This window comes from Lissotriton vulgaris, chromosome 5, assembly GCF_964263255.1.
Source record: "Lissotriton vulgaris chromosome 5, aLisVul1.2, whole genome shotgun sequence".
Lineage (NCBI taxonomy): Eukaryota > Metazoa > Chordata > Amphibia > Caudata > Salamandridae > Lissotriton > Lissotriton vulgaris.
The window spans coordinates 197,776,291-197,802,114 of record NC_141693.1 but is presented as its reverse complement, the minus strand read 5'-3'; the positions used below and the strand labels follow the sequence as shown (position 1 = coordinate 197,802,114).

Below are 25,824 nucleotides of genomic sequence, written 5' to 3'. Positions count from 1 at the left end.
AACTTTTCCCCTCTCCCCCAAGTTTTTAGGACCGTGTCCCCCCCTACCCCCCCCCCCCCCCCCCCCCCCCGTCGCCCCCTGTCTTCTTCAGTCTTCTGGACAGATGTTGACTTGAAGAGGTCATTGGGATCCATAGCTAAATCTGTTTTGATTAGGTGCCCCCTTTACTTTGAGAGATTTCACTCTCCTACAAGAAAGATCACAGCGTAAAAGAATATTTGAAAGCGAATTTGGGAAAGAGAGATGAATTGGTTGACATCCATCGTTCTCCTAAAAATGTTTTTATTTCATGGTTTACCCAGTACTATCATCATAAACAGCGGAAATAACTTTTACAGTTGGAAATTATTAATCATCAGTCCACCACTTATCCTCCCTAGGCGGAAAGTAGGAGTGAACCACTATTTCTTGCCATTGAACATTACTTATGCTGCTTCTTGATGCTCTTGTACTCTTGGCAGAGGTTTTGCATGGGAGAATTTACTCTCCTACAGTAAAAGAAGAATCGTGTCTTGAAGGAATATTTGAAAGCGAATTTGTAAAAGGGTGTAGGACATTCCAGTTTTCCAGCAGGGCCCTTATGTTTTTCAATCTCCCATGCCGAGTGTTACTTTCAGACCTTGCATTGACTATAGAGAGAGTAACGCTATTCATTTTTTCCAAAATAATTTCCCCCTTTCTTCGATTTTTGTGATTCTGGATCAGTTCAAGGATGTCTGTATTTTTATTAAGTTAGTTTTAGGAAAGGCATATAATGAAGTCAGAATCTAGGTAGACGACAAATGTAAAAGCATTCAACACTCGCAGCATGCATTCCAAGTATCTCCTGATATCTCCTCGCCTATGCACTAGAACTGCCCATTTCAACATTTTATTAATGCGGTCTTCAGAGATATCTTGTACAGTTAGATCATTATCTATCTTGATAACTTCTTGGTATCTTTGGGTTTTCTTAAGAATATTGAAGAAACTTTTTTGGAAGTTCTGTCTTGTTTATGTAAAATGAATTGATGCAAAGGCTGAAAAAATACTTGTTTGAAGTCTCATCCCTTTCCTTTTTTTCTTTGTCCTCTCACTTGAAGGAATAAGAATGGATGAAAAGAAAATGAAAGCCATTTGCAATTGTCCAACACCTTCCACTGTAAAGGAAATCCCAATATTCTTAGGGTTTGCTATTTGTTACTGGGTTTTTATTGAGGGATTTTCAGAAGTTATAGCCTTGTCACAGAATTAACAAAAAAAGAGTACCTTTCAAGTACGAGAAGACCTAAACAGCATTTGGAACATTAAAGACAGTATTGTAGAAGCCGATTTTTCCACTATTGAGCTAACCATTTTAGCTCCATGCAATCCAGCGACTTAAGCAGTACTTAAGTAGCATATTTTTCACAAACCATGACCCAATATAAAAATAACGACTTGAGATCCTGGCTGTCAAAATAGGACATGTACACTGGAGACATTCCATAACTGCCTGTATCAATCATACAAATGTTGGGTTCCTGAGTTCCATGAAATGTGCCTATGCGCATGCTACTTTTTACATGCTACTTTTATAACACCTCATATAGATCAGGACATCATCATTTAAATAATTTGTCTAGACTGTAGCAGCATGTAAAAGATCCTTTTTTCTCAAACATGTTAGTCGCAAGTCCCTAAAGGGATGAGTTTGCAGAAGGTTAAGATAATTTAAAGAAACCTAAATCAATCTTGTTGGTTTCTCAATACAAAAAAAATATTCTTATGTTCAGAGACTGTTTGTCTCGTGTGCCTCTTTTCAACAAGAAATTCTGAGACCTTGTCATAAAAAGCTCCTGTATCCGGCGCCCTGGAAAAGACGAACTCTGACTTTTGAACTAGTATATCTGGTGGCCTGGGTTACAGAAGGGTGTATGTGCAAAATGTCTCAAGTTGCATACAGGCCAATGCGGATCATCAACATCGAACAGGTCTGTTTCAGCCTCTTCCTTCACAGTCTAGACGTCTGAAAGTCACATGGATGGACTTTATAGTTGAAATTCCACCATCAGAGAACCGTGCAGTGGTAATACTAGTGGTAGATTATACTAACTAAAATATTTAATAAATTAGAACATTTTGATACTGGAGTAAAGTTATGTGCGGCGAATCAGTTGACATCCACATTTCTCTACAATATCTTCTGATTACATGGTTTACCCAGTACTTTCATCACAAACAGTGGAAAGAACTATTACAACTGGAAACCATTAATCATCATTCCACCACTTATTGTCCATAGACGGATGGACAGAGTGAAATACTCATTCTTGTCATTGAACAGTACTTTTCCTGCTTCTTAATGAATCACCAGGACTAGTGGGTACAATTAACTTCCTATGGTTTTATATTTTTTCGATGGCAACTCCCTTCTCTCCTTGTTAGGATATCCTCCGTTTTCTGTTCCTTTTTGGTTTTCTTCCCCATCTTTGCCAGTTTTTTTTCCTGAATTTCAGGTGCCTTCTATCCAAACCCACTTCAAACATAGTCTGGGTGCAAGCACAGATAGCTGTGCATTTGGCGTTAGCTAAAGCCTCCTATAAAGAATGTGTTCGCCACCACCACAGACCAGCTCATATTCACCAGCCAAGACTCTTGAGTAGTCATTTGCTCATTTCCGGGTTCCATCCTAAGTCCATCACCCAGTTTGTCTTCGAGGACAAGGGCTGTGTAGTTGACTCTGCACTGGGGATAGAAGAGTTAGGAAGTTTTTCATATGTCTTGTGGGAAGCCATCACCAGGAATTTTTCTGCCACCTGTTATAGTAAAACGGCCGCCTGAGTTTGAGGTGAAAGCAGTCTTAAACTCTCGCATGTAAAGGGGTCAATTTCAGTTGCCAGTAGTCTGAAAAGTTTATGATGTATACCCATTCCTAGGAACCTGTTTTCTTATGTTCATGCCCCTCGTCTGTGTTCATGCCCCTCATCTGTTGATTTCAATTAATAAGGTACATCATAATAAACCTTGGTGAGTAGATTACACAGGTTCTTATGGGGAAGGTTCTGCTTGGAATTAGCAAGACAGGAGATGGTTAACATGCACACCTATATATGTTTAGTACAGTTTCACTGGTAGCAATGTAAGGGGGGTGCACCTCAAATACATGTATTTTAAAAGTAGAACACACATTTGGCAGGATTCAACAATGTCAGTAAAAAGAAATTTCTTAGAATATCATTTAGGGTTGGTGCCTCTCGGGATATATACGCACCCTACTACCTAGGTGCACAATGACATAAGGTATGCCAGAGATATTCCCTATGCAACAGACTTTTTATATACAAAATATCCCACCACTCCACTGTAGCTAATCCAGTCAATGTTTGTTACACAAAGGGCATTTTCTATGTATTGATCCAAATGTCATTCACAGACCACAATTTGGGTTCTCACAAAAGATTGTTTTATTATCAAGCACAAAATTCATCATCTCCATATTTAGAGACAAACATAAGGTATTACACACAATTTCAATGATCCATAACCAGGAGAGGATGATGGGTATTATAACGGACTAATGATGGCTCTATGTCCTCCTCTTCTGGGTCCACAGGCGACATCAGCCGACACGTGTTTTGTCACGTCATGTGACTTTCTCAAGGCTGTAATGAAAACAGTAGTATCTCATTGGTTTTATATACATACTTTGCAATACTTTTAGTTGGCAGACAAGTTTCACTCTAAACATTTAGAAAGAACTTATCCATATCAAAGTTGTTAATTCAGAATTTCAACCTTTATGTGAAAGTGCAGTATTTTTGTTAGAACAGGGAGGTGAAGTTTGAGCACAAGAGGTCAGAGGTTTCAGAAGATAACCACCATTTTCCACACCATTTATGTGAAAAGGACTGGTATTTAGCCTAGTCCTAATTAAAAGATAGTAGAGCCCGTCCACCTTAGTGCATAAAAAGAGAAAGCTAACCTTTTGGATTTTCCAATAGGTAAGGTCTAACAACTCGGCCTGTGTAGTTCCTTGTTCGTCACTACTATAGCTCTTTTTTGATCATTGATCTAAAAAATATAATCGGTACATGGACAGATCATAATTATATCATCAATTCTTTTCAGATGATCTCAATTTAATATTGAGTTGGGCTGTTCCACTCACATTGTCTGTGGGATTTTTTAGTGGTCAAGTTTTAAATCCTGGCCATCTGTCTGGTTAGAAAAGAGAAGCAACGTAGGTATTCTCCCCTCCAATGAAACCACTAGTCAGAAATCCAGAACACACTGCAAAAATATAAAAAATGTATATACAGGGGTTGGTAGTCCTATTCTGTTTCAAGTTCTAAATTAAACTAGATTTTTATTGTCTTCCCTGCGATAGACTCACATTGCCGTGGGCTGTCCAACAAGCCCCAAAATTAACGCAAGCGTTTCCACAGGGTCTAATCCAAACCCCAATGTTCTGATTCTGTACAGTCGAAAGGTTAAAAATAGAGTTAAAAAAGGCTGTTTATCTCATAACGATGTCCTGATAAGATATGTCTTGTAACTTACCTATTTTGAAATGTATAGTCTCAATATTTGGCGCAAGACTTGACTAAGCTAGTTGTATATCCAGTTGGCATTTACCATAAGAGTGCCGAATTTCTGTGTCCCACAAGATCAGTCACTGAAAATATATTAATAAAACATATAAATACCTAGTTACGCCGTGCTTTACATATCCCCTGTCACGACCGTGGTTTAGAGGACACAGCATACTTACTCAATTAGAATCATGTTCCATTCGTGATACGGAAAAAGATGGGCTTTGATAGGCCTATTCAGAAAGAAAGAACTATATAAGTGACTGTATGTTCCCATTTGCAATATTTACATACATGACAAAATAAAAATATGCGTGAGAGATTTTGGCTACTACTCATTTGGATTTTCACCATACACAGTTATGTGAAAAATGTGTTGTTCATCACGTGGAATAGACGTGTGTTAGGCCATCAACCTGATTATAATTCGGTCCTTATTTAAACTTTATTCCGTAGATATGAGTCAGACATATACTATTCTCAACTAGTGTGAAACGGCACAAACCAGGCCATAAAGTCGTTTTATAATCTGTTTCTTAAAATAGTGCCCAAGAGACTCGACATAGCTAACAGATTTGATATGCCCCCTCATTGGTATTATGCGATTCTCCTCATAGATTTCTTTGCAATTGCACATATTATTTACTTTCATACCGCTACACAAATTAGCGCAGAGCAGCAAGTTGAGAACGTAGAAAAGCTTTCTCTCAGCCCCCACATCTACACATCTTCAACCCCCTACATTTGGATCGAAGAACAGAATGGGAAAAGACTCTACCGGTCCATTTCAGTCATTAAAAAAACCATTTCTTCCTCCTTGAACCCTCTTCGCCCCTAACATCCGACCCACAGTAATCTTTTCACTGCAAAAATTTGAAAGTAAACTAGAATTTCGTGTCAGGTCTCTGAATAATTACACTCACATGTAGCGACTTACCGTATGTGTCAAGCGCAGTAGAGAGAAAACACGTCTGTTTCGTAGGCAGCTTCCACTCCCACATGTTTTTGGACTGGGGCTGTCGATTTAAATATACCAATTGCCGGAATAGCCTTCAGTAACCCGGAAGCGACCGGACCGGGTTTAGTGAACCGGAAGTGGTTCCTCGCCCTGTTGATTATAGCGTACCCGTACATGTGGGGGCCATCTTTGATGGTACTAAGTAGATGTAGATTTGATGGTTTTAAATGTTCAGGGTCCTATTTTCTGGCGTCTTAATCTTGTTGGCAATACTTTAGCATATTCATTTAAAATATAGGTATGGCAAGAGCCATCCTATCCAATTTTGTGCGAAAAACAATCGAATTTCCAACTTTAAGTGTACATGGCATCCATATTGAAATGGGTCTGCACATGTACTCCGAGACTGAATTCATTCGTCATAAAAAATAGCTTCAAATGGATATTTTGCAGATGGAAGCTACTGTCACAATCCAAGAATTAGTTGAGGATAATATTTATTAGTGGTTGAATCACAGACTATACATTTAGTAAGTGCGAACTGTACCTACTCTCACGAGGTTGGGTCACCACACTATATACCTCTGAAACTGTATATATAAAGTTCGCGCTTACTAAAGGTATTGTCTGTGATTCAACCACTAATAAATATTATCCTCTATAAGATGGCTGCGATATGCGATAACAGTAAAATGTATGCTGCTATTCAGGTCAGATACGCTATAATCAACAGGGCGAGGAAAAATTGGAAAGTAAACTATATTACTGTGGTTCGGATGTTAGGGGCGAAGAGGGTTCAAGGAGGAAGAAATGGTTTTTTATGACTGAAATGGACCGGTAGATCGAGTCTTTTCCCATTCTGTTCTTCGACCCAAATGTAGGGGGGTTGAAGATGTGTAGATGTGGGGGCTGAGAGAAATGTTTTCTCAGTTCTCAATAACTTGCTGCTCTGCGCTAATTTACGTAACGGTATTAAAGTAAATAATATGTGCAATTGCAAAGAAATCTATGAGGAGAATCGTATAATACCAATGATTGGAGACTCCGGATCTCCAACCGACCCCTGCCCCCACCACGTCTTCAACAAGGCCGACTCCACCATCGCACCCCAACTCCGGGACGTCATCAACACCTCCTTCAACACTGCCACCTTCCCGGAGAGCTGGAAACATGCCGAGCTCAGCGCCCTACTGAAGAAACCAACAGCGGACCCCACCGACCTCAAAAACTTCCGCCCCATCTCGCTCCTCCCTTTTCCTGCCAAAGTCATCGAGAAGATTGTCAACAGACAGCTTGCCGCCCTCCTCGAGACGAACGGATCCCTCGACCCCTCGCAGTCCGGTTTCAGAGCCAACCACAGCACCGAGACCGCCCTCATCGCAGCCACCGACTACATCCGAGCCCCAACGGGGAAAAAGCGGCACTCATCCTCCTGGACCTCTCTGCAGCGTTCAACACTGTCTGCCACCGCACCCTAGTCCAACGCCTCAGCAACATCGGCACCCAAGAGAAGGCACTGAAGTGGATCATCTCGTTCCTCGCCGGTAGAAAACAGAGTTCGCTTCCCCCCGTTTCGATCCGAGGCCACCGAAGTCATCTGCGGTGTCCCGCAAGGATCATCACTCAGCCCCACCCTCTTCAACGTCTACATGAGACCTCTTGCTGCCAACACAACCTCAACATCCTCTCCTACGCCGACGACACTTAGCTGATCCTCTCCCTCACCAGAGACCCCGACACCGCCAGAACCAGCCTACACGAAGGGATGAAAGACGTCGCCTAGTGGATGAAGAACAGCTGCCTGAAACTGAACTCGGTCCCAGGATGAGGACTTCCATCTTGTCTATCAACCTCCGCCTGGGACGACTCCTGGTGGCCCCCAGCCCTGGGCACCGCCCCCAAGCCAACAGACCACGCCGCAACCTGGGCTTCATCCTGGACTCCTCCCTCTCGATGACCAGACAAGTCAACGCCGTCTCCTCATCATGCTTTCACACCCTCCGCATGCTTCGCAAGATCTTCCAATGGATCCCGACTGAGACCAGGAAGACGGTCACCCAGGCCCTCTTCACCAGCCGACTGGACTACGGAAACACCCTCTACGCCGGAACCACAGCCAAGCTACAGAAAAGACTTCCAACGCATCCAGAACGCCTCCGCCCGACTCATCCTGGACATTCCGCGACGCAGCCACATCTCCGGCCACCTGAGGGACCTGCACTGGCTCCCCGTCAACAAGAGGATCACGTTCAGGCTCCTCACCCACGCACACAAGTCTCTCCACGATCTGGGCCCCAAGTACCTCAACGACCGCCTGACCTTCTACACGCCCACCCGCCAGCTACGGTCTACTAGCCTCGCCGCCGTACCACGCATCCGAAGAGCCACAGCCGGAGGCAGATCCTTCTCTTACCTGGCGGCCAAGACATGGAACTCCCTCCCCATCCACCTTCGGCTGACCCAGGGCCACCTCGCCTTCAGGAGACAACTCAAGACCTGGCTGTTCGAGCAGTAGCGGACCCCTTCCCCCAAGCGCCTTGAGACCCTTCCTGGTGAGTAGCGTGCTATACAAGTGTTATGATTGATTGATTGATTAAATCTGTTAGCTATGTCGAGTCTCTTGGGCACTATTTTAAGAAACAGATTATAAAACGATTTTATGGCCTGGTTTGTGCCGTTTCACACTAGTTGAGAATAGTATATGTCTGAATCGTATCTACGGAATAAAGTTTAAATAAGGGCCGACTTATAATCAGGTTGATGGCCTAACACACGTCTATTCCATGTGATGAACAACACATTATTCATATAACTGTGTTTGGTGAAAATCCAAATGAGAGTAGTAGCCAAAATCTCACACATGCTTTTATTTTGTCATGTATGTAAATATCGCAAATGGGAACATACAGTCACTTATATAGTTCTTTCTTTCTGAATAGGCCTATCAAAGACCATCTTTTTCCGTATCACAAATGGAACATGATTCTAATTGAGTAAGTATGCTGTGTCCTCTAAACCACGGTCGTGACAGGGGATATGTACAGCACAGCGTAACTAGGTATTTATATGTTTTATTAATATATTTTCCGTGACTGATCTTGTGGGACACAGAAATTCGGCACTCTCTTTTATGGTAATGCCAACAGGATATACAACCAGCTTAGTCAAGTCTTGCGCCAAATATTGAGACTATACATTTTAAAATAGGTAAGTTACATGACATATCTTATCAGGACATCGTTATGAGACAAACAGCCTTTTTGAACTCTATTTTTAACCTTTCCACTGTACAGAACCAGAACATTGGGGTTTGGATTAGACCCTGTGGAAACGCTTGCGTTAATTTTGGGGCTTGTTGGACAGCCCACGGCAATGTGAGTCTATCGCAGGGAAGACAATAAAAATCTAGTTTAATTTAGAACTTGAAACAGAATAGGACTACCAACCCCTGTATATACATTTTTTATATTTTTGCAGTGTGTTCTGGATTTCTGACTAGTGGTTTCATTGGAGGGGAGAATACCTACGTTGCTTCTCTTTTCTAACTAGACAGATGGCCAGGATTTAAAACTTGACCACTAAAAATCCCACAGACAATGTGAGTGGAACAGCCCAACTCAATATTAAATTGAGATTATCTAAAAAGAATGGATGATATAACTATTGTCTGTCCATGTACCTAATATATTTTTTTTCGATCAATGATCAAAAAAGAGCTATAGTAGTGACGAACAAGGAACTACACAGACCGAGTTGTTAGACCTTACCTATTGGAAAATCCAAAAGGTTAGCTTTCTCTTTTTATGCACTAAGGTGGACGGGCTTTACTATCTTTTACCTAGGGCTAGGCTAAATACCAGTCCTGTTCACATAAATGGTGTGGAAAATGGTGGTTATCTTCTGAAACCTCTGACCTCTTGTGCTCAAACTTCACCTCCCTGTTCTAACAAAAATACTGCAACTTTGATATGGATAAGTTCTTTCTAAATGTTTAGAGTGACACTTGTCTGCCAACTAAAAGTATTGCAAATTATGTATATAAAACCAATGAGCTACTACTGTTATCATTACAGCCTTGAGAAAGTCACATGACGTGACGAAACACGTGTCGGCTGTTGTCGCCTGTGGACCCAGAAGAGGAGGACATAAAGCCATCATTAGTCCATTATAATACCCATCATCCTCTCCTGGTTATGGATCATTGAAATCGTTTGTAATACCTTATGTTTGTCTCTAAATATGGAGATGATGAATTTTGTGCTTGATAATAAAACAACCTCTTTTGTGAGAACCCAAATTGTTGCCTGTGAATGACATTTGGATCAATACATAGGAAATGCCCTTTGTGTAACAAACATTGACTGGATTGGCTACAGTGGAGTGCTGGGATATTTTGTATATAAAAAATTCACACCTAGATAGACAGACACGGACTCACCTGTTTGATGGTGAGTTGATGGAGGGGATTGGTGGATCGAGGGGCTGCTGGAATGGTAATAATGTTAGATATGATTTTTGTCTCGTCGTCCTCTTTCTCGCTTCCCACCACCTGCTCCTAACGTCCGTCCCAAGACCTATTTAATGGTGACCACACCCAGCACCAGGAACCCTGGCCTTCCGGGCACACATAGATAATCCACCACAGACCTTGTAGCCCTGGACCCCGTACGTCACAGCAACTGCTGCCTTGAATCGCCTCGTTTCACAGCATGGCTGTTCATCTGCCACTGCTGTCTCTACACCTGCAACGTTGGACCTCCAGTCCTCAGAGAAACATGCGCCACTTTCACTCGGCTGACCGTGACCACCCCTGAAACACTCCGCTGCCTCCAAATCTACGCCAGATCTCTCTGCAAACATGCCACCGAAGTCTGTGACACTATCTCCATCCTCACCCTGAATGGGACCTTCATCACAGAAACCTGATTCAATCCTTCCTCTGCCCTGACATCGCCAGCGCAACGGCTGCAAAATGACACACTGGGACCACACCAACAAACTTGGAGGAGGCATCACCATCATCCACAAAAACTATCCACTGCACTATCGCCAAAGAAGACACCACAACGATCATGGAATATCTCAGTTTCCAATTCCACTGACGACAAAACAACTATCAAAGGCACCCTCGCCTACAGACCCCCAGGACCACGCAACAGCCTCTACTATGCCATCACAGACTTCATCACCCCACTTACCATCGAGCCCAAGCACTACATCTTCCTCGTAGACCTCAATTCCCACCTGGACGACCCCACAGACACCAACTCGCCAGCCTCTTGGAATTGAATGGACGACATTGGCCTTACCAAGCTGGTTACAGACCCCACACACAAATCAGGAGACACTCATGACCATATCTTCACATCCAGCAACAGAGTTAAATACAGCCATACCACAGAGCTCACCTGGACCAACCACACCATTGTCCACTTCACAATCGCCCGCTCTTGCGCACCGGCAACAACAACACCCCACACACCTCCTGCTGGAGCAAAGTGACACGGACCCAATGGATGGACGTCCTCGTCGTCACCTAGCCCATCGCAGCAACCAACCGAGAACAAACAGTTCAGAATTTCAACACTTAGATCACCAATGCCGCCAACTGAGTAGCCCCCATCAAACCAGCCAAAACCTGCAGTTCCACCAAACAAGCCAGCTGGTACACACCAGAACTCAGTTCAATGAAACGCAGTTGCAAACAACTGGAGAGAAGATGACGCTCCAGCAGAGACGCTAAATACAGAGTCACCTTCAAGTCCACCCTCCACGAATACCACCAATGACTCAGACATGAAAAATGATGTCCTTACAGTCCGCATTGAGGCAAGCCCCAACCATTCCAAGGAACTGTTCACTATCATCAGAGTTTTCCTGCTCCACAGCCACTGAGATTGCAATTCCGCCTGGAACTCTGCAATGGTCTAGCAGCCCATTCCATACCAGATATCCACCATCGACGGGAACTGCGAGCCCCAACTCACTGGCCTGCTCACTCCAATGGCAGCCTCCCCGATCAGCATCTCACCACATGGCAACAGCTCACCATCCACTCGTGAGCATGCACGGACCTCTGCCCCTACCGCCTCTTTAACCTAGGAAGCAACAAGATCAGCTCCCAACTCACCATAATTCTCAAGCCATTCATCACCACAGCGACCTTCCAGAAGCATGTAAACTTGCAGAAGTCAGACCCCTCCTCAAGAAATCCTCCACTGACCAGAGGGAACTCCAGAACTACTGCCCCATCTCGCTGCTCCCTTACTGTAGGAGAGTAGGGTCTGCAATCCTATGATCACCCGGACTTTTTGCTTTTGTTTCACTGGTTTACGACTTTCTCGGGCTGTGGGCCTGCCAATCAGACCCACAGCCTAGCTGTTCTCTCGCTAAATTGATGTGTACCTTAGGTGCATCACCCAATTGGAACTGGGCCACCCTGTCAGACCCTGTAACTCAGGGCATCGGTGTACCCAGGGCCTACCAGGGGCGGAAGCATGTATTATGCCACCCCTGGATGGCCATCTAAATCTTACACAACTGGCTGCACGACAGCTGGGGCCACGTGGCGTACTCGCCCGTTGCTGTAGGTGTAGTATCCCTATACCTAACCTTAAAATGGACACCCGAGTTCCTCTCAGTCACTCCTATGGCAGGCCTTGACAATCTTGAAGGCAGAGTGCATGGAACCGTGTGAATTGGGCTCTGGCACGAGCCGAGCCCGGTTGCAGCTTGCGGAACCAAGACCCAATGGCTGTTCCATGATAACGCGTATCATATCGGTAACTTCGGTATCGCGTTATCAAGACATGTCGAGTAAGGTGTCATACGAATCGGGGTGCTGCCCTCTCACCAACCCTGGCGACGAGGTTAGCATTCCGCCCTTCTAGAGGGACACGACATGTACGTAACTGTGAACCCTGGTTAAAGTTAACTGAAGCCTCAGCTCCACAAAATGGACGCTGCCACCACAGACACAAGTCTGACCTCCTGCTGCTGGGAGTCCTTCCAGCGAGGAGAGCTTGGACAAAGGGTTTCCTGTCAAGGGCGGTGTTCGCACCGTCCCAGACAGGGTTTGTGTATTCTGGGTAGGTAGGGCTTTGCAAGAAGGTGAATGCGGAGTGGCACCCCGGTGCTCACTACGCATCTGCCGGCTAGAACCAGTTCCAGGGGCGCGCAGCCCCTGACCTGGGGAAAGTCCAGCAGTGGGAGAGGGGTGTAAATACCCCCCTTCCTGGTCCCACCCTTAGGGCAGGACCTAGTCATGTACCCGCCCCTTTCTTTAGGATAAAGGCCGGAGCGGGACCCTTCCAAATTAGATCATCTTTGAATCAAGAATACTTTCTACGAAAGGACTTCGAGACTCTTCTCAAGATTTCTCCCTTGTGGCTAAGGAGTAGTCACCCTGCATCCGCAGGCACCATCTAAGAACTCTGCGGTTTTCTGCAAGTCCTTCCTCAAGGATCCGACGGCACAGCTCGACGAGGACCGGCTTCCCTGGCACCTCTGACCTCTACCCACGTCGTCAGCTCAGCTGAGATCTGTGGGTGCGACGAGACCTTGAGGGACCGGACATCATCAAAACCTGCACGCTTTCTTAACCAGCACGACCATCGAAGCAATTCTCTGGTGAGTGCTCTGGGGTCCGAGAAGCCCCGACCCTGAGTAGCTCCAGCACCGAAGTGCAGTCTCCCAGCATCTCCACGATCTGCGTGGGGCCCTTCTGCTCGCTGCTCAGCACGTTTTCTGGTCACTAGCCGCTGGCTTGTGCCCTTCTTTGACGACATCCGACAACCAACGCTGCTGGTCTGGTTGCTCCCGATCGGCCCTTGCTCCCTTTTTCGAGAGGAGCACCCCGGACCCTCCTGGTCCACTCAAGACGCCATTTTAGGCCCACCACGTGGCCCTGAAATCTGCCAAGGCTTGTTGCCCCAATCCTGGGCCCAGCGACGCCGACAGCATCAACCTTCGTGGGACAGCTCGCACCTCCATCCTGGTCGCCGACAACGCCTCCTGGTCCGTGAGACTGCAGAGCCTAGCGTCTCCCACTCACCTAGTCGAGGTGACGGCCATCCGGTGCCTTCCTGGTACCCTCTGACTACTGACTAGTAGTACGAACTTGGTCCCCTCTGCTTTCAGGTATCAACGATCACTGATCCAGGCTTGGATCTCTACGAACTATTCATCACTGGTCGCCGGCCAGCAACTCCTTTTGTTCCGGCTCCTGGCTCGTCAGCGAAGACCCCCGACGCCTGTAAGACTTGTGCAGCCGCAGCCCTTGTGGCTAGGTAACTCCGGCATCTCGGTGCCCGCATAGCCTCCTTACTCTAGGGTCCCGAGTCCCTCGCTTCCGACTTGCCTTATCGGGTCCGCCCGAGACCACTAAACTTTCCGTGCCCTCGGGCATTTGTTTTAATTGTGCACTTGAAGTATTTTCTAAGAGCTTTGGTTCTGTGCTTAGTACCCTGTCCTCATAAAGAGTACAGGGCTGTTGTGATTCTAATAAATATACTGTTTATTTTCATAACACTTGTGTGATGTCCTTTCACTTGGTGTTCAAGGGGTATGTGATGGTATTACAACTGGCTTAACACGCCCTCTAGAGTTTAGCCCGAAGACTGCTCGTATCCACGCTACTAGGATAGCTGGTCTAAGGTTGACTTACAACCAATCACCATAAGGGTCGTTTGGAACGATACATAGTGGTCGCTAGAATAGCGAACGCTGCATATCGGGCCAACTTCTCACACTTACCCTGTCAAAGTCCTAGAAAAGGCCCTCCACTGGCAGCTCACCAAACACATGAATAGAAACAACTTGAGACGCCTCCCAGTCTAGTTTCCGCTCCAACCACAGTCCTGAAACCACCCGAATACTGCCATCTGCACCCTACTAGACTGGAGAGGATTAGCAGCCCTGATCCCCCTCTACTTCTCTGCAGATTTCGACACCATATCCCACCACACTGCCTTCAAGAGACTACATTAGATCGGGATCAAGGGAGACGCACTCAGATGGACTGCATCATTCCTCCTGGGACGAACGCAGAGAATCCGCCAACTCCCTTCACCTCAGAATCCATGAGCACCATCTGTGGATTCCTTCAAGGTTTATCCCTCAGCCCCACCCTCTTCAACACCTACATGTCTCTAGTCAGAGCCCACGATCTCACCATCATATCCTACAGCGATACCCATCTCATCCTCTCACACTCAGCAGAACCCACCTAAACCAAATTCCACAACTGCATGAAGAACGTCGCAGACTGGATGAAGTACAACTGTCAAACTCAACATAATTAAGACTAACATGCTGATCTTTGGCAACCACGCTTCCCTTAGAAACAACACCTGGTGACCTGCCGAACTCGACCAACTCCCACACCAAAAATCTACACCTTGAACCTAAGCATCAACCTGGGCATCGAGCTCCGTATGAAACTTCATATTAACACATTCTCCTCCTGCTGCTTAGACACTCACGTAATTCTCCCAAGAATCTTCAAATGACTTCCCATAAGCACAAGAGAGAGAGTCACTCTAGCATTGAGCACCACCCGGGTGGACTATGGCAACACTGTACATAGGAATCGCCTCCAAAGTCATGGGAAGACTCCATACGATACAGAACTCAGCTGCCAGACTGATCCTCACCCTGACCAAACTGACCCACGTCACCCAACACCGGAGGAACCTATACTGGCTCCCCGTCCAGGAAAGATGCCAATTCAGGCTATTGACACATGTCTACAAACCCCTCCACAACCCAGGACAAGCATACACGAACTACCATCTGATCTTCCACCATCTCCCAGAAACCTTCGCTCTGCCACCCATGTACAGACTCCATGCATCAGCCACAGCGGAGGCCTCTCCTACCCCTGCCCCCCAACACACCTCGCCATCAAGTCCTGGAACACCCTCTCCTCCACCTCAGAACATCACCCTTGCTGTCAGACTTCAGGAAGAAACTCAAGACCTGGCTGTACCACTAAGTCCAGCAACAAAGCGCCTGGATACCCTCACAGGTGATTAGCCATGCTTTACAAGTACTGAATGACTTATTGATTTTTTTTTTTAGTGAAGAATAGTTGATGGCGTTAACTAGCTTCTGTTGACTGAAGAAGGAACTGTGGTCTCTTGGAGAAGGATAGTGCTGTTTGACAGCCTTGAAGATAGATTTGTTTCTGTTGCTGCTTCACTCAAATGATTAAGGTTCGTCAATTAGAGTAGAGTGTTTTGAATTGGGTGAGGTCATACAGGTGTTTTGATCTTCTCATTTTCTTTTCCTGTTTTCATATGGTTTAAATATTCTTTTCAACCCTTGAGTGTACATGGGTGCCTTGGCTTGGAGGATCTAGTGTTCGGTTTAGCATAGCGTTCAACTTCAATTCTCATAGTAGTGTTCTAGATGTCGAGGAGAGTATTGATGTCTGGGGAGCTAAAAGTTTTCTGCCACGTTGTTTAGTTATTCTGGATTTCCTTTCCAGATGTATGACCTTGATGTTGCAGAAACATTATTTTTCTTCTTTTTTTTAATGTCTTTGATGCTGAGGTATAATATATGCAATGGTGAAGGGGATGGCGAAGTGGTTGGTCCATTCTACGCCTATAAGTGTCTGGCAGAGGATATTAGGGACGCTGACATGATGCAGTCCATTGTGTTGCCTTTAAAGCAGGGGTGGGGTTATTGATCAGTTGTTTTAATTCCACTATGTTGAAGTGCATAGAAGGCTTTCTACATGCATTTTGTATTGGAGTTTGGGGAATTTGCTTTGGGAGCAAGTCTTGCAGGGTTTGTTGTGAGGATTCAATAGCAGTGATGTGTGGTCGGTAGCTGCTTTGAGTGGGTTGTGGAAGGTAGCATGATGTTGGAAGTTGAGACTCCGATCTGTATGAGAGTAATGTAGAGTGAGCACTTAAGAAATGAGTGTTTCTGAAGTACCACATAGGCAACCATTTACCCATCAACACCCCCATTTTATGACTCCATTGGCCGATTGAGAGGCTGCTGGTTATAGTTTGACTAGCCAAATGTGATCCACCTTGAAGAAGGGTCTTGCTCCTCATTTCTCGAATGACCGAGACCATCACTCTACTTCTACCGGTCTGCGTTGGAACCCACCTGGGCCTCCCCATTTGATACTGGGTGTGATAGCATCCACCCTTCCAAATTGGGAATGTTCTAATGTATTCTGTACCACTCTTCTTTCCACCTGCCATTTCACCCTTTTGTTTTATATATAGCTTTCTCCCCCCTAATCTTCTTTTTTTTTTTTTTTTTACTCCTTGTCTCTTAAAAGCTTTGCTGTCACCCAAGTGGCCCTTTTGGGCAGGTATCGGGCTACTCCTGCTCTCTAAAGTTAGAAGTTGCCATTTTGACTCACCAAGACCACAAATATACGAACCTGCTATAATCCAGGATAGAATATGAAAACTTAAACTTGGTTCTCTGTTTTGTTTGCGCCGAAGTACATTACACTGCTAATAACTGTTTGGCTGCTGCTTTAAATAAGGTCACCTTCACATGTAGCCAGCGTGAGTGATTCTACAATTCTTCTGTGTAAGCAGCGATTGATTGGGTAATGGTCAAAAGCTTCGGACTGCGTGCTATTCAAACCCTTGTTTTAGGTAAATATTCCTCTTATTTCGCTAGCCATGTCGATTTGTCATCTTGATAACTTTTCTTTTTCACATTTGACAATCAGGGGGTCATATCGCAATGTAAAATTACAGATATGCTTATAATGCAACTTTTACATTCTTGACTACATTTTACTGGCTTTTATCATTTGACCCAAATTTCTAATTTTGTAGTGTTTGGGGTTTGCATCCTTTTCTGACTGATTGCGTTGCAGTTTGTTTTAAACTCTACAGATGCACTTGTTTAGTTCAATTAAATATACAATTGGTGTGATTCTAAAAACGTGAAACGCAAAATGTCTGACGTTAGTTACTATTTACATCGCAGAGCTTTCAAGCTTTGTTTTTCTTTCCTGGGTTGTTTGTTCCAGATTATTGATCTCGTTATGCTTTTAAATGTAATGCAATTGTAACCTACCAACCGATTACATTTGTTATTGCCCCTGCATGCAGTGTAACACTTTAAATGCAAATATGAGTCACATACATGTAACAAACTCTACATTCTCCAGCCCGGTCACTAGTTTTACTTCCTTGTGGGAGCTGCATCCGTTGTTATAGCATTTGTTATCTCCATTAACTCTAAACTCGTCTTTTGATACTCTCCTTATTTGGAGATCATCAAAGTCGTAATGCTCCCGTGATGAGCAGATTTCTGTTAATGTGTAAGTGAATAATCACAGGATTCGGGATCAGGTTGTGAACCTTGGTATTCTGCAGGTACTTGAGCTCTGTAAAGGCTTGTTTTCTTGAACTTACTTCTTCAGGGCTCAGACTTGCTAACTCAATGTCTCTTTTGAGTTGACAGCCGTGTGACTCCTTTCTTCAATCATAGGCCGAGGAATTATATCAGAAACGCAAGTAAGATCAGGTGCAAAAGTAGGATGCAAAGTGGGCTCTTTCCATCGGAGTGAAGCTGTGAATCAAGGTACATTGGCATATGAAAGAGTATGCTTTGGACTAAACATCCAGCTAGGGGAAAAGAAACAACAGTGGAGCAGATCCCAGCTGTTAAGGATTGTTCATCATTGTTGGACTGCACTCGTGCAGGCCGCTTTACTCTGCAGTCTTTTACAGGCACCAGTACTTGAACTTTATTTCTCTGAACGAATATTGTACCTGTCCTTGACTGATGAGTGAATCAATAATTTGTACTCTTAATATCCCCATGAAGGGTCTTTTCTAGGCATGTGATTTTCAATGATTCTATACTGGTTACCAACATGAGATTTTTAAAGATCATGTGCAGAAGGAATTTGCTAGTTGTACAAGTAATCTAGTACTTGCGTGGTTTTGTATTTTAATATCATGGTCTTGCGACATGCCCAGCCTTTCCAAATGAGGTGTTTCTTGCCCTTAATAAAGCCTAACACTGTTCATTAAACAGTGAATTATGGGTTATGTATGTCGTAGGCGAGCCCAGCATGGTACTGCGAGCAAAGGATTATGGTGATATCCTAGTTGGGCGCACATAAGTTAACATTAAAAGTCCTAATAAAAGAGGCACTGAAGTGTTCTGCAGTTCACATACATCCATGTGCCTTACTCCGTCATCCCCAACTGCCAGAGGAGAATTTGATAAAATGAATTTAAATATTCTTCATGCAATTTTATTTTAGGTGCAACCACTTCTCGAGTGGTGTGCGTCAAAAGTAAGCATACATATTTAATTTTTTTTAATTTAATCATAGGAACCTACAGTGTGCCACTGACTAGTTCAGAGCTCAATTCTTTTAGATTGGCATATTGAAGGGAAGTACTGGACTAAGGGGAGGATATTTATCTTAACCTAAGAGTGTACTTGTGCCTTAATTAATGAGTATGTTCAGTTTGAACTTTGAATGTATTTTTGCTCACTTGCCTGTTTGTGATGGACTTTGCTAATTTTCTGCTCTTCTTTCCTACCAAGGTTTCCATCAGATCTCCCAGAGCAAGGTGGCAGTGCTTCTCTTGGCTGGGGGCCAGGGAACCCGCTTGGGCGTAACTTACCCCAAGGGTATGTACAACGTCGGCTTGCCGAGTGGAAAGACGCTGTATGAGATCCAGGCAGAGAGGATACGAAAAGTGGAAGAGCTGGCCAGTCAGAGATGTGGCTCTAAGGGGACAGTGCCATGGTTGGTGTTATCTTTGTTTTCCTCCCCAATGTCTTTGAAGGATGTACTTTGCTATTGTCCCTGCATAAACTATTGTGCTCTTTACTTGATTATTAAACTCTAGTTAAGGGTGTACTATAAGCATGTAGCTTTAAAAAAAATAGTACTTGCAGATTGGATATTTTTGATGCTGTGTGTTCTCTTTTCTTTCTTTTCAATACTGATGTATTTTAAAGTGGGGCGTGACAGAGAAACAGACGGTCCAGGAGTGGACAAATGGAATGGACCTTTACATGGCAGCTGAACGCACCACATACCACAGCAGGGGTTGCCCCAATTTTTTTTACAAAATTTGGGGAGGGTGGAGACTGTATTTTGGGTTTGATCTAGGGCATGACACACAACAAGACACACCTCGCAATTCTCAGGGGGCACTTAGGACACACAATGAGGAGCGGCCCTAGTGACTAAGAATCTAGGTCCTCTCTTGTTTCAGGTCCCTCCAGGGTGGGTTGTGAGATTGAAACGACCAAGGATACGATATAAACTCGACATACAATACTGGGAAATGAAGGGTTGCTATCGAACAGGGCGAGATCGGCATGTGACCAAAGTTTGTAAAACTGTTTTTGAGGAAATGTTGACTCTAAAACAAAATAAAGATTTATAAAAATAAATAACGATGTATTTTAATGTCTCGTTATAAAGCTCTGAATTAGTTGAAGGATGACGGGCACGTGTTTTACCCAGTCCTTAATTAGTCCACTCCCTCAGCTCGCATCAGTTGTGACTAGATGGGCTTTTGTTATCTGCATTCCTTGTAATGGTAATGCCGCAGTTACTTTTTCCTAAAAGCACAGTTGATGGATAGAATGTTGAACAATGTCAATCATTCATCCCAGTACAGAGATCTGGACCTAAATCCATGTTCAGTATTCTGGCCGTCATTTTTTCTTTTGTCACCTTAAGTGGGAAGGGTATTCCCAGACGTGGTTACATGCTCACTGTGCCACTTGATTCAGCCTAACCTGGCTGATTAGGGGTGATACCCTGGGTCCCAGGGTGCTTTCTTCCATTCCAGGGAGGACCTGGCTTGGCAGTTCAGGCTGGACTGTTCCCAAACTCAGATCTGTTGACTTGAGGTGAATGGTTGCATTTTTTTTTTTTTTATATTCTTTTTATTGTTGCATCAGAAGTATCACAAATGAAAGAATTAGCATACGGCAGGGCGTCAACATTCCGCCTTGTCCGTTAGTTGCGCAACTTTTCTTATTTCTGGATTCCACAAGCATCATTAGAACACTTAGCTCTTTAACTTAAAACATAACGAGAACACAATAAATTAAAGCACTCCCCCAGGCAGCAGCCAACCTACCCACCTCTTCCCCCTCCCCCCTGGACCCACCCCGCTCCCTCTATGGAACCCCTACCCACCTCGCATACATGGTCTGAGCATTTAAGTATGTATATGGCCTTCAAGGGTCACTATCGTACGTTCTGCCGCATCAGGGACTCCCCCGACCTCCTACTCTTCGTTCTCACGACCTCATTCCAATCCATGGTATTGTCTCCACTTTGCCCACACTCTCCGAAACTTTTTGGGGCAACCCCTGGCTTTGTAAGTCACTCTTTCTGCCGCCATGTACAGATCCAGCGCCCTCCTCCATTCCTCCAAATCTGGCCTTTCGGGCACCCCCCAGTATCTTGCAATATCCCTTTTCGGTACCACTAAAGCCAGTACCAGAAAGATGATCAAAGGGCGAGTCAGGTCTACTTCTGTCGTCATACCCAGCAGCGCCAATCTAGAGTCGCACGGTAGGGTCACACCCAGTACCTCATCCAATTCTATGAATACACCTTCCCAGTATTCTTGAATGACTTCGCAACCCCAAAGTGTGTGAAAAAAATCGCCATTCTGCTGGTGACACCTAAGGCACGCTGTGTCAGTTATCCCCATTTTAAAAAGTCGCACCCTGTCAAAATAGGATCTGTGTAGCACCTTGAATTGTATAAGTCGAAGCCTCAACTTAATCGCTACCTCGCGTGGGTGCATGAGAACAATCTCCCAATCCAGGTCCTCCATGCCTCCCACGTCTGCCTCCCATTTGTCCCGTAGGTCCTCTAACATATTGTTGGTCAAAGTTTTATACGTGAGGGGTATCGCCCCGCCCAGTATCGGTTCCTGTAGTACTCTACCCTCCAGTGGCGCATATTCTGGGATGTCAGTGAGTGTGATGTTTTGTGCCCTCCATGCGTGTCTCAGCTGTGCATATTTGTAGTACTGGGTGGTGTGCAAGCCAAATTCTTCCCTAAGCGCCTGAAAGGTTTTCAGTTCCCCCCCTCGCAATCACGTCTCCTACTGTAGAAATACCGATATCATCCCATCGTCTGAAGCCTCTCGGTTTATTGAGTTCTCCAAGCCACGCGCAGCCCCATAATGGTGTCTGTCGGGTGGGCCGCTTGTCCCAACCCATTCGTTTTGTCGCCTTATGCCACGCCATCAGCGTAATCTTCGTGGCCGGTAGGAACTGCTGTCCCACCATCCCTCCATAGAGGTAGTGCAGTACGTTTTTGTTCGCCCACTTAGACCGTTCTAGTCCGTACGTAGGGTGATCGGCTGCCGCATGTAACCACTTGTTAATCAGGGCGAGGTGTTCCGCCCAATAGTACGTCTCCAAGTTGGGAAGAGAGAACCCTCCACTGTACTGGTGGTGCTGTAGTGTGGATAGAGCGACTCTCGGCTGTTTCCCCAGCCACAGGAATGCCCGCAAGTCCGCATGGATTTTAGTCAGTCTTGGCTGGCAGTGGGTAGTATTCGTTTTGAAGTGCGTAGAGAAACTTCGGTAGTAGGACCATTTTATAGAGTGCTGCGCGACCCAATAAAGTGAGCGGGAGCTGTCTCCACCTATCCATCTCTGCCGTTGCGCCTACCATAACTCGGGCCACGTTGTTGGTGAAGGAGATTTCCCTATCCAAAGTGATATATATTCCTAGGTATTGGAAGCCCTCCTTTGTATGAATGAGTAGCCATGGCAGGCACTCCCTTCGTTCCATGCCTTGCGGGTCATATAGGACTGATTTGTGCCAGTTTATAGTGTGGCCTGCCCTTGCACCGAAGCCAGCTAGTTCTCTGAACAGTTCCGGGATTGTCGTGTCTGGGTCGGTTACAAACAACAGGACGTCATCGGCATACAAGGATACTTTCTCCTGTGCGGTGTCCGAGTCTCCCCATTTGAAGCCCCTGATCCCCTGATTCTGCCTGATCCGTATCGCTAATATTTCTATTGTGAGGGTAAAAAGAAGGGGGGACAGTGGGCAACCCTGGCGCGTTCCCCTGCCGATTGGAAATTCGCGTGACAACCTCCCGTTAATCCGCACTCGTGCCCTCGGGGCTGAGTATAGGAGCTGAACCCACTTCAAAAAATTGGGGCCAAACCCAAATCGCTGGAGGGTCTCCATCAGGAAAGGCCAATGGACTGCGTCGAAGGCCTTCTCCGCGTCCAGGGAGAGGAACCAGTGGGGTTCACTTCTCCCTCGAACCTCCTGTAGCCAATTATGAGTGCGGCGGAGGTTTAATTTGGTCGCCCTATCCGGTAGGAAACCGGACTGGTCCATATGCACCAGATCTGCAATGACCGGTCGTAGTCGTTTAGCCAGAACAGTGGCCAAGATCTTTGTCTCCATATTGAGGAGGGAAATAGGGCGGTAGGAGGCACAATCGTCCCTGGGCTTTCCCTCCTTGTAAATCGGAATGATAGTGGCTAAGGCGAGATCCGGCGGTAGACTCTCCGCCTGATATGCCTCTACGAATAAAGCTTTTATGTGTCGTCGTAACAGGTCAGCCGTCCGCTTGAAGAATTCTGCCAGAAAGCCATTTGGCCCCGGTGTCTTCCCCGGTTTCAGCGATGCTATGGCCTCCGATATTTCCTCCAGTGTCACCTCAGCCTCCAAGGCCGTGCTGTCCTCAGGGGACAGAGTCGGCACCTCCATATCGCACATGTAGCGTAGCGCATCCTCCCTGTCGCTCAAATCCCTGGCCCTATAGAAGTTCTCATAATATGTCGCAAAGGCATCCGCTATGGCCTCGTCCGTGTACGCCCGTCTGTTCCCCGCTAACGTAATCTGATCCACCCACCTTGCCGCTCTTTCTTTCCTGCTCAACCATGCCAAGAGTTTGCCGGACTTGTCACCCACGTCATATAGTCGGTGGAGTGTCGCCAACGCTTGAGTACGTGCCTCGTCAGTGACTATTTCCCTATAGTGTCTCTGAGTGTCTAACAGTTTCCTAAGGAGTGCCTCTCCCTTTTGCTGGTGGTATTCTGCTTCTAGGGCTAAGATAGACACACCTTCACAGGCTATTTTGTCCTGCTGCTTCCGCCTGACATCTCCCAGCCTACTTTGTATGCGGTCCCTCAGGACTGGTTTCATTGCCTCCCAAAGGGTAACCCCGGAGTCAACCGTACCCTCATTTTCGGCCATGTACACCCTTATGTCTGCTCTGATGCCCCATAGTATTTCCGGTGTTTGGAAGTCCCAGGCCGCTAGTCGCCATTCTGCCTTCCTCTCTCCTCTCTCCCGCCCCAACTGCGCATACAGCGGGGAGTGATCTGAAATTCCCCTTGCTTTGTAGTCTGCCAAATCACTCGCTGAAACATCCTGCCTGGATACGAAGATATAGTCTAGCCTAGAAAAGACCTTGTGGGCCCCCGAGTAAAAGGAGTAGGCTTCCTGTGTAGGATGAAGCCACCTCCAGACATCGGTGAGGCCGATGATGTTCAATTGTCGCGCTAGGGCTGAAGTGGACCCTACTGTATGTGGTGTCCTGACTGATCCTGTGAAGCGCACATAACATCATTAAAATCACCCCCCACTATTTGTATCGTGTCGGCCGTGTCCATGAGTATAGCTGTGATTGCCTTGAGTGTGCGTGCCTGTAACTTGGGCGGGGCATATACTGATAGGATCGTGTACCTACGCCTCTTCCAGACCCCCTGAGCTCCCGCGTAGGTCCCCTGTGGGTCTAGCCAGGTGCGAGTGATAGTGAATGGTGACGTTTTTTTAATAAGAATCGCTACTCCCCTGGAGTCTGTTGTGTATCCTGCATGCGCCAGCACTACATGCCGGCCTCTCGCTATAAACGCGCACTGATTGCCTCTAAGGTGTGTTTCCTGGAGAAGGATGATATCAGGCACTAGTCTTTTGAGGTAGGCGGTAACTAGGCTCCTCTTAATCTTCGACCGAAGGCCATTTACATTCCATGTTAACACAGTGACCCCTGTGTCACCTACGTGTGGAGTACCTAGTGTATCTGCCATTGTGTGTCACACTCTCCTTCCCATGTAGGTCCCTGGATTAGGGGTGACTCAAGGTGTGGCTTGGCGTGTCGCTGCTGCTTCTCAACTGACCCCCCCGCCCCCCCGCAACCCTCTTAAACCCCAACTTGAGGTAATGCAGAAATAAACCCCCCCGCACCCCACTCCCCACCTCCCTCCCCTTCCAGTCGCGTCCCAACCTGGGACCAAACTATCCACGGGAGAAGGCCTGTCGCCCTCCCACATATCCCTCCCATCACACTCCAATTAACTGTATAAACAACTCAAACAACATTGAAGGGCATGTCAACTTGCGTGCTCCCGGCGGCCGGGCTGCAATCTCACTGGTCCCTGAGCATCTACAGTTATGAGTGTGAGTCCTGCGTGTCCGCTGTGGGCCCCTGCCCCGATGAGTCCTGCTCCAAGTGCTGTATTTCTTTGACTAACGGGTGGACCAAATCTCCAAGTCCTTCCTCCTCATCCCCGCCTGAGCCATGACCCTCTGAGTCCTCCTCCTCGTCTCTCTCAGAACGGATGCCATTCCGCAGGCAACTAAACCTGGAGCCTGCTACTGAGTCATTTCCGGGGGACGTTGATCTGCCCCCCCCCTTCTTTCACTGGCACCACGGGTCTGATAGGGCGTTGCCGGCTTACGGTTCCTCGTTTTGCCTGATCGTCTACACTGCGGTTTCGGTAGCTCCCAGCGTGTCCTTTCCCTCATTGACTTGTCCATGGCTTCCCGTCCGGCCGCCTCTATACTGTTCAGGATGGGGCGTTCTTCAAGCCATTGCCAGGCGTCCTCCGGGCATGTGAAGAAAATGGATTTATCTTTATAGATCACTTTGAGTTTCGCAGGAAAAAGGAGCATGTAAGCAATGTTCAAGGATCTTAATTTCGTCTTAACTGAGTCAAAGGAGCGGCGCTGCTTCGACACCTCCTGGCTATAGTCCGGGAATATCATTATGATTGCATTCTCGAAACGGATTTCTCCCAGCTTCCTGGCTTCTCTTAGAATCAGATCCCTATCTGCATAGTTCAGGAATCTCGCAATTACTGGTCTCGGTCTTGCGCCTTCCGGCGGCTTGGCCAGGAGCGCCCTGTGTGCTCTCTCAATGACTAAGCACGCCGAGAACTGCGCCGCCGGGAAGGTGGTCTTCAGCCAGGCCTGGAGGAAGGAGGCCATATCCCTCCCTTCAATTCCCTCTGTAAAGCCTACAAAGCGGAGGTTGTTGCGCCTCGATCTGTTTTCTGCATCGTCCACCTTCC

General features: G+C 46.2%; 1 protein-coding gene across 1 annotated transcript in view; it reads left to right on the top strand.

The window, feature by feature from the left end:
• The window catches only part of UAP1L1 (UDP-N-acetylglucosamine pyrophosphorylase 1 like 1), a 292,017-nt gene that overhangs the window by 10,778 nt on the left and 255,415 nt on the right, over positions 1-25,824 (top strand). Inside the window, exon 2 of the mRNA XM_086921152.1 lies at positions 19,063-19,267. Within this exon, the coding sequence (XP_086777278.1) occupies positions 19,063-19,267 (205 nt within the window). The remainder of the gene's footprint in view (positions 1-19,062; positions 19,268-25,824) is intronic.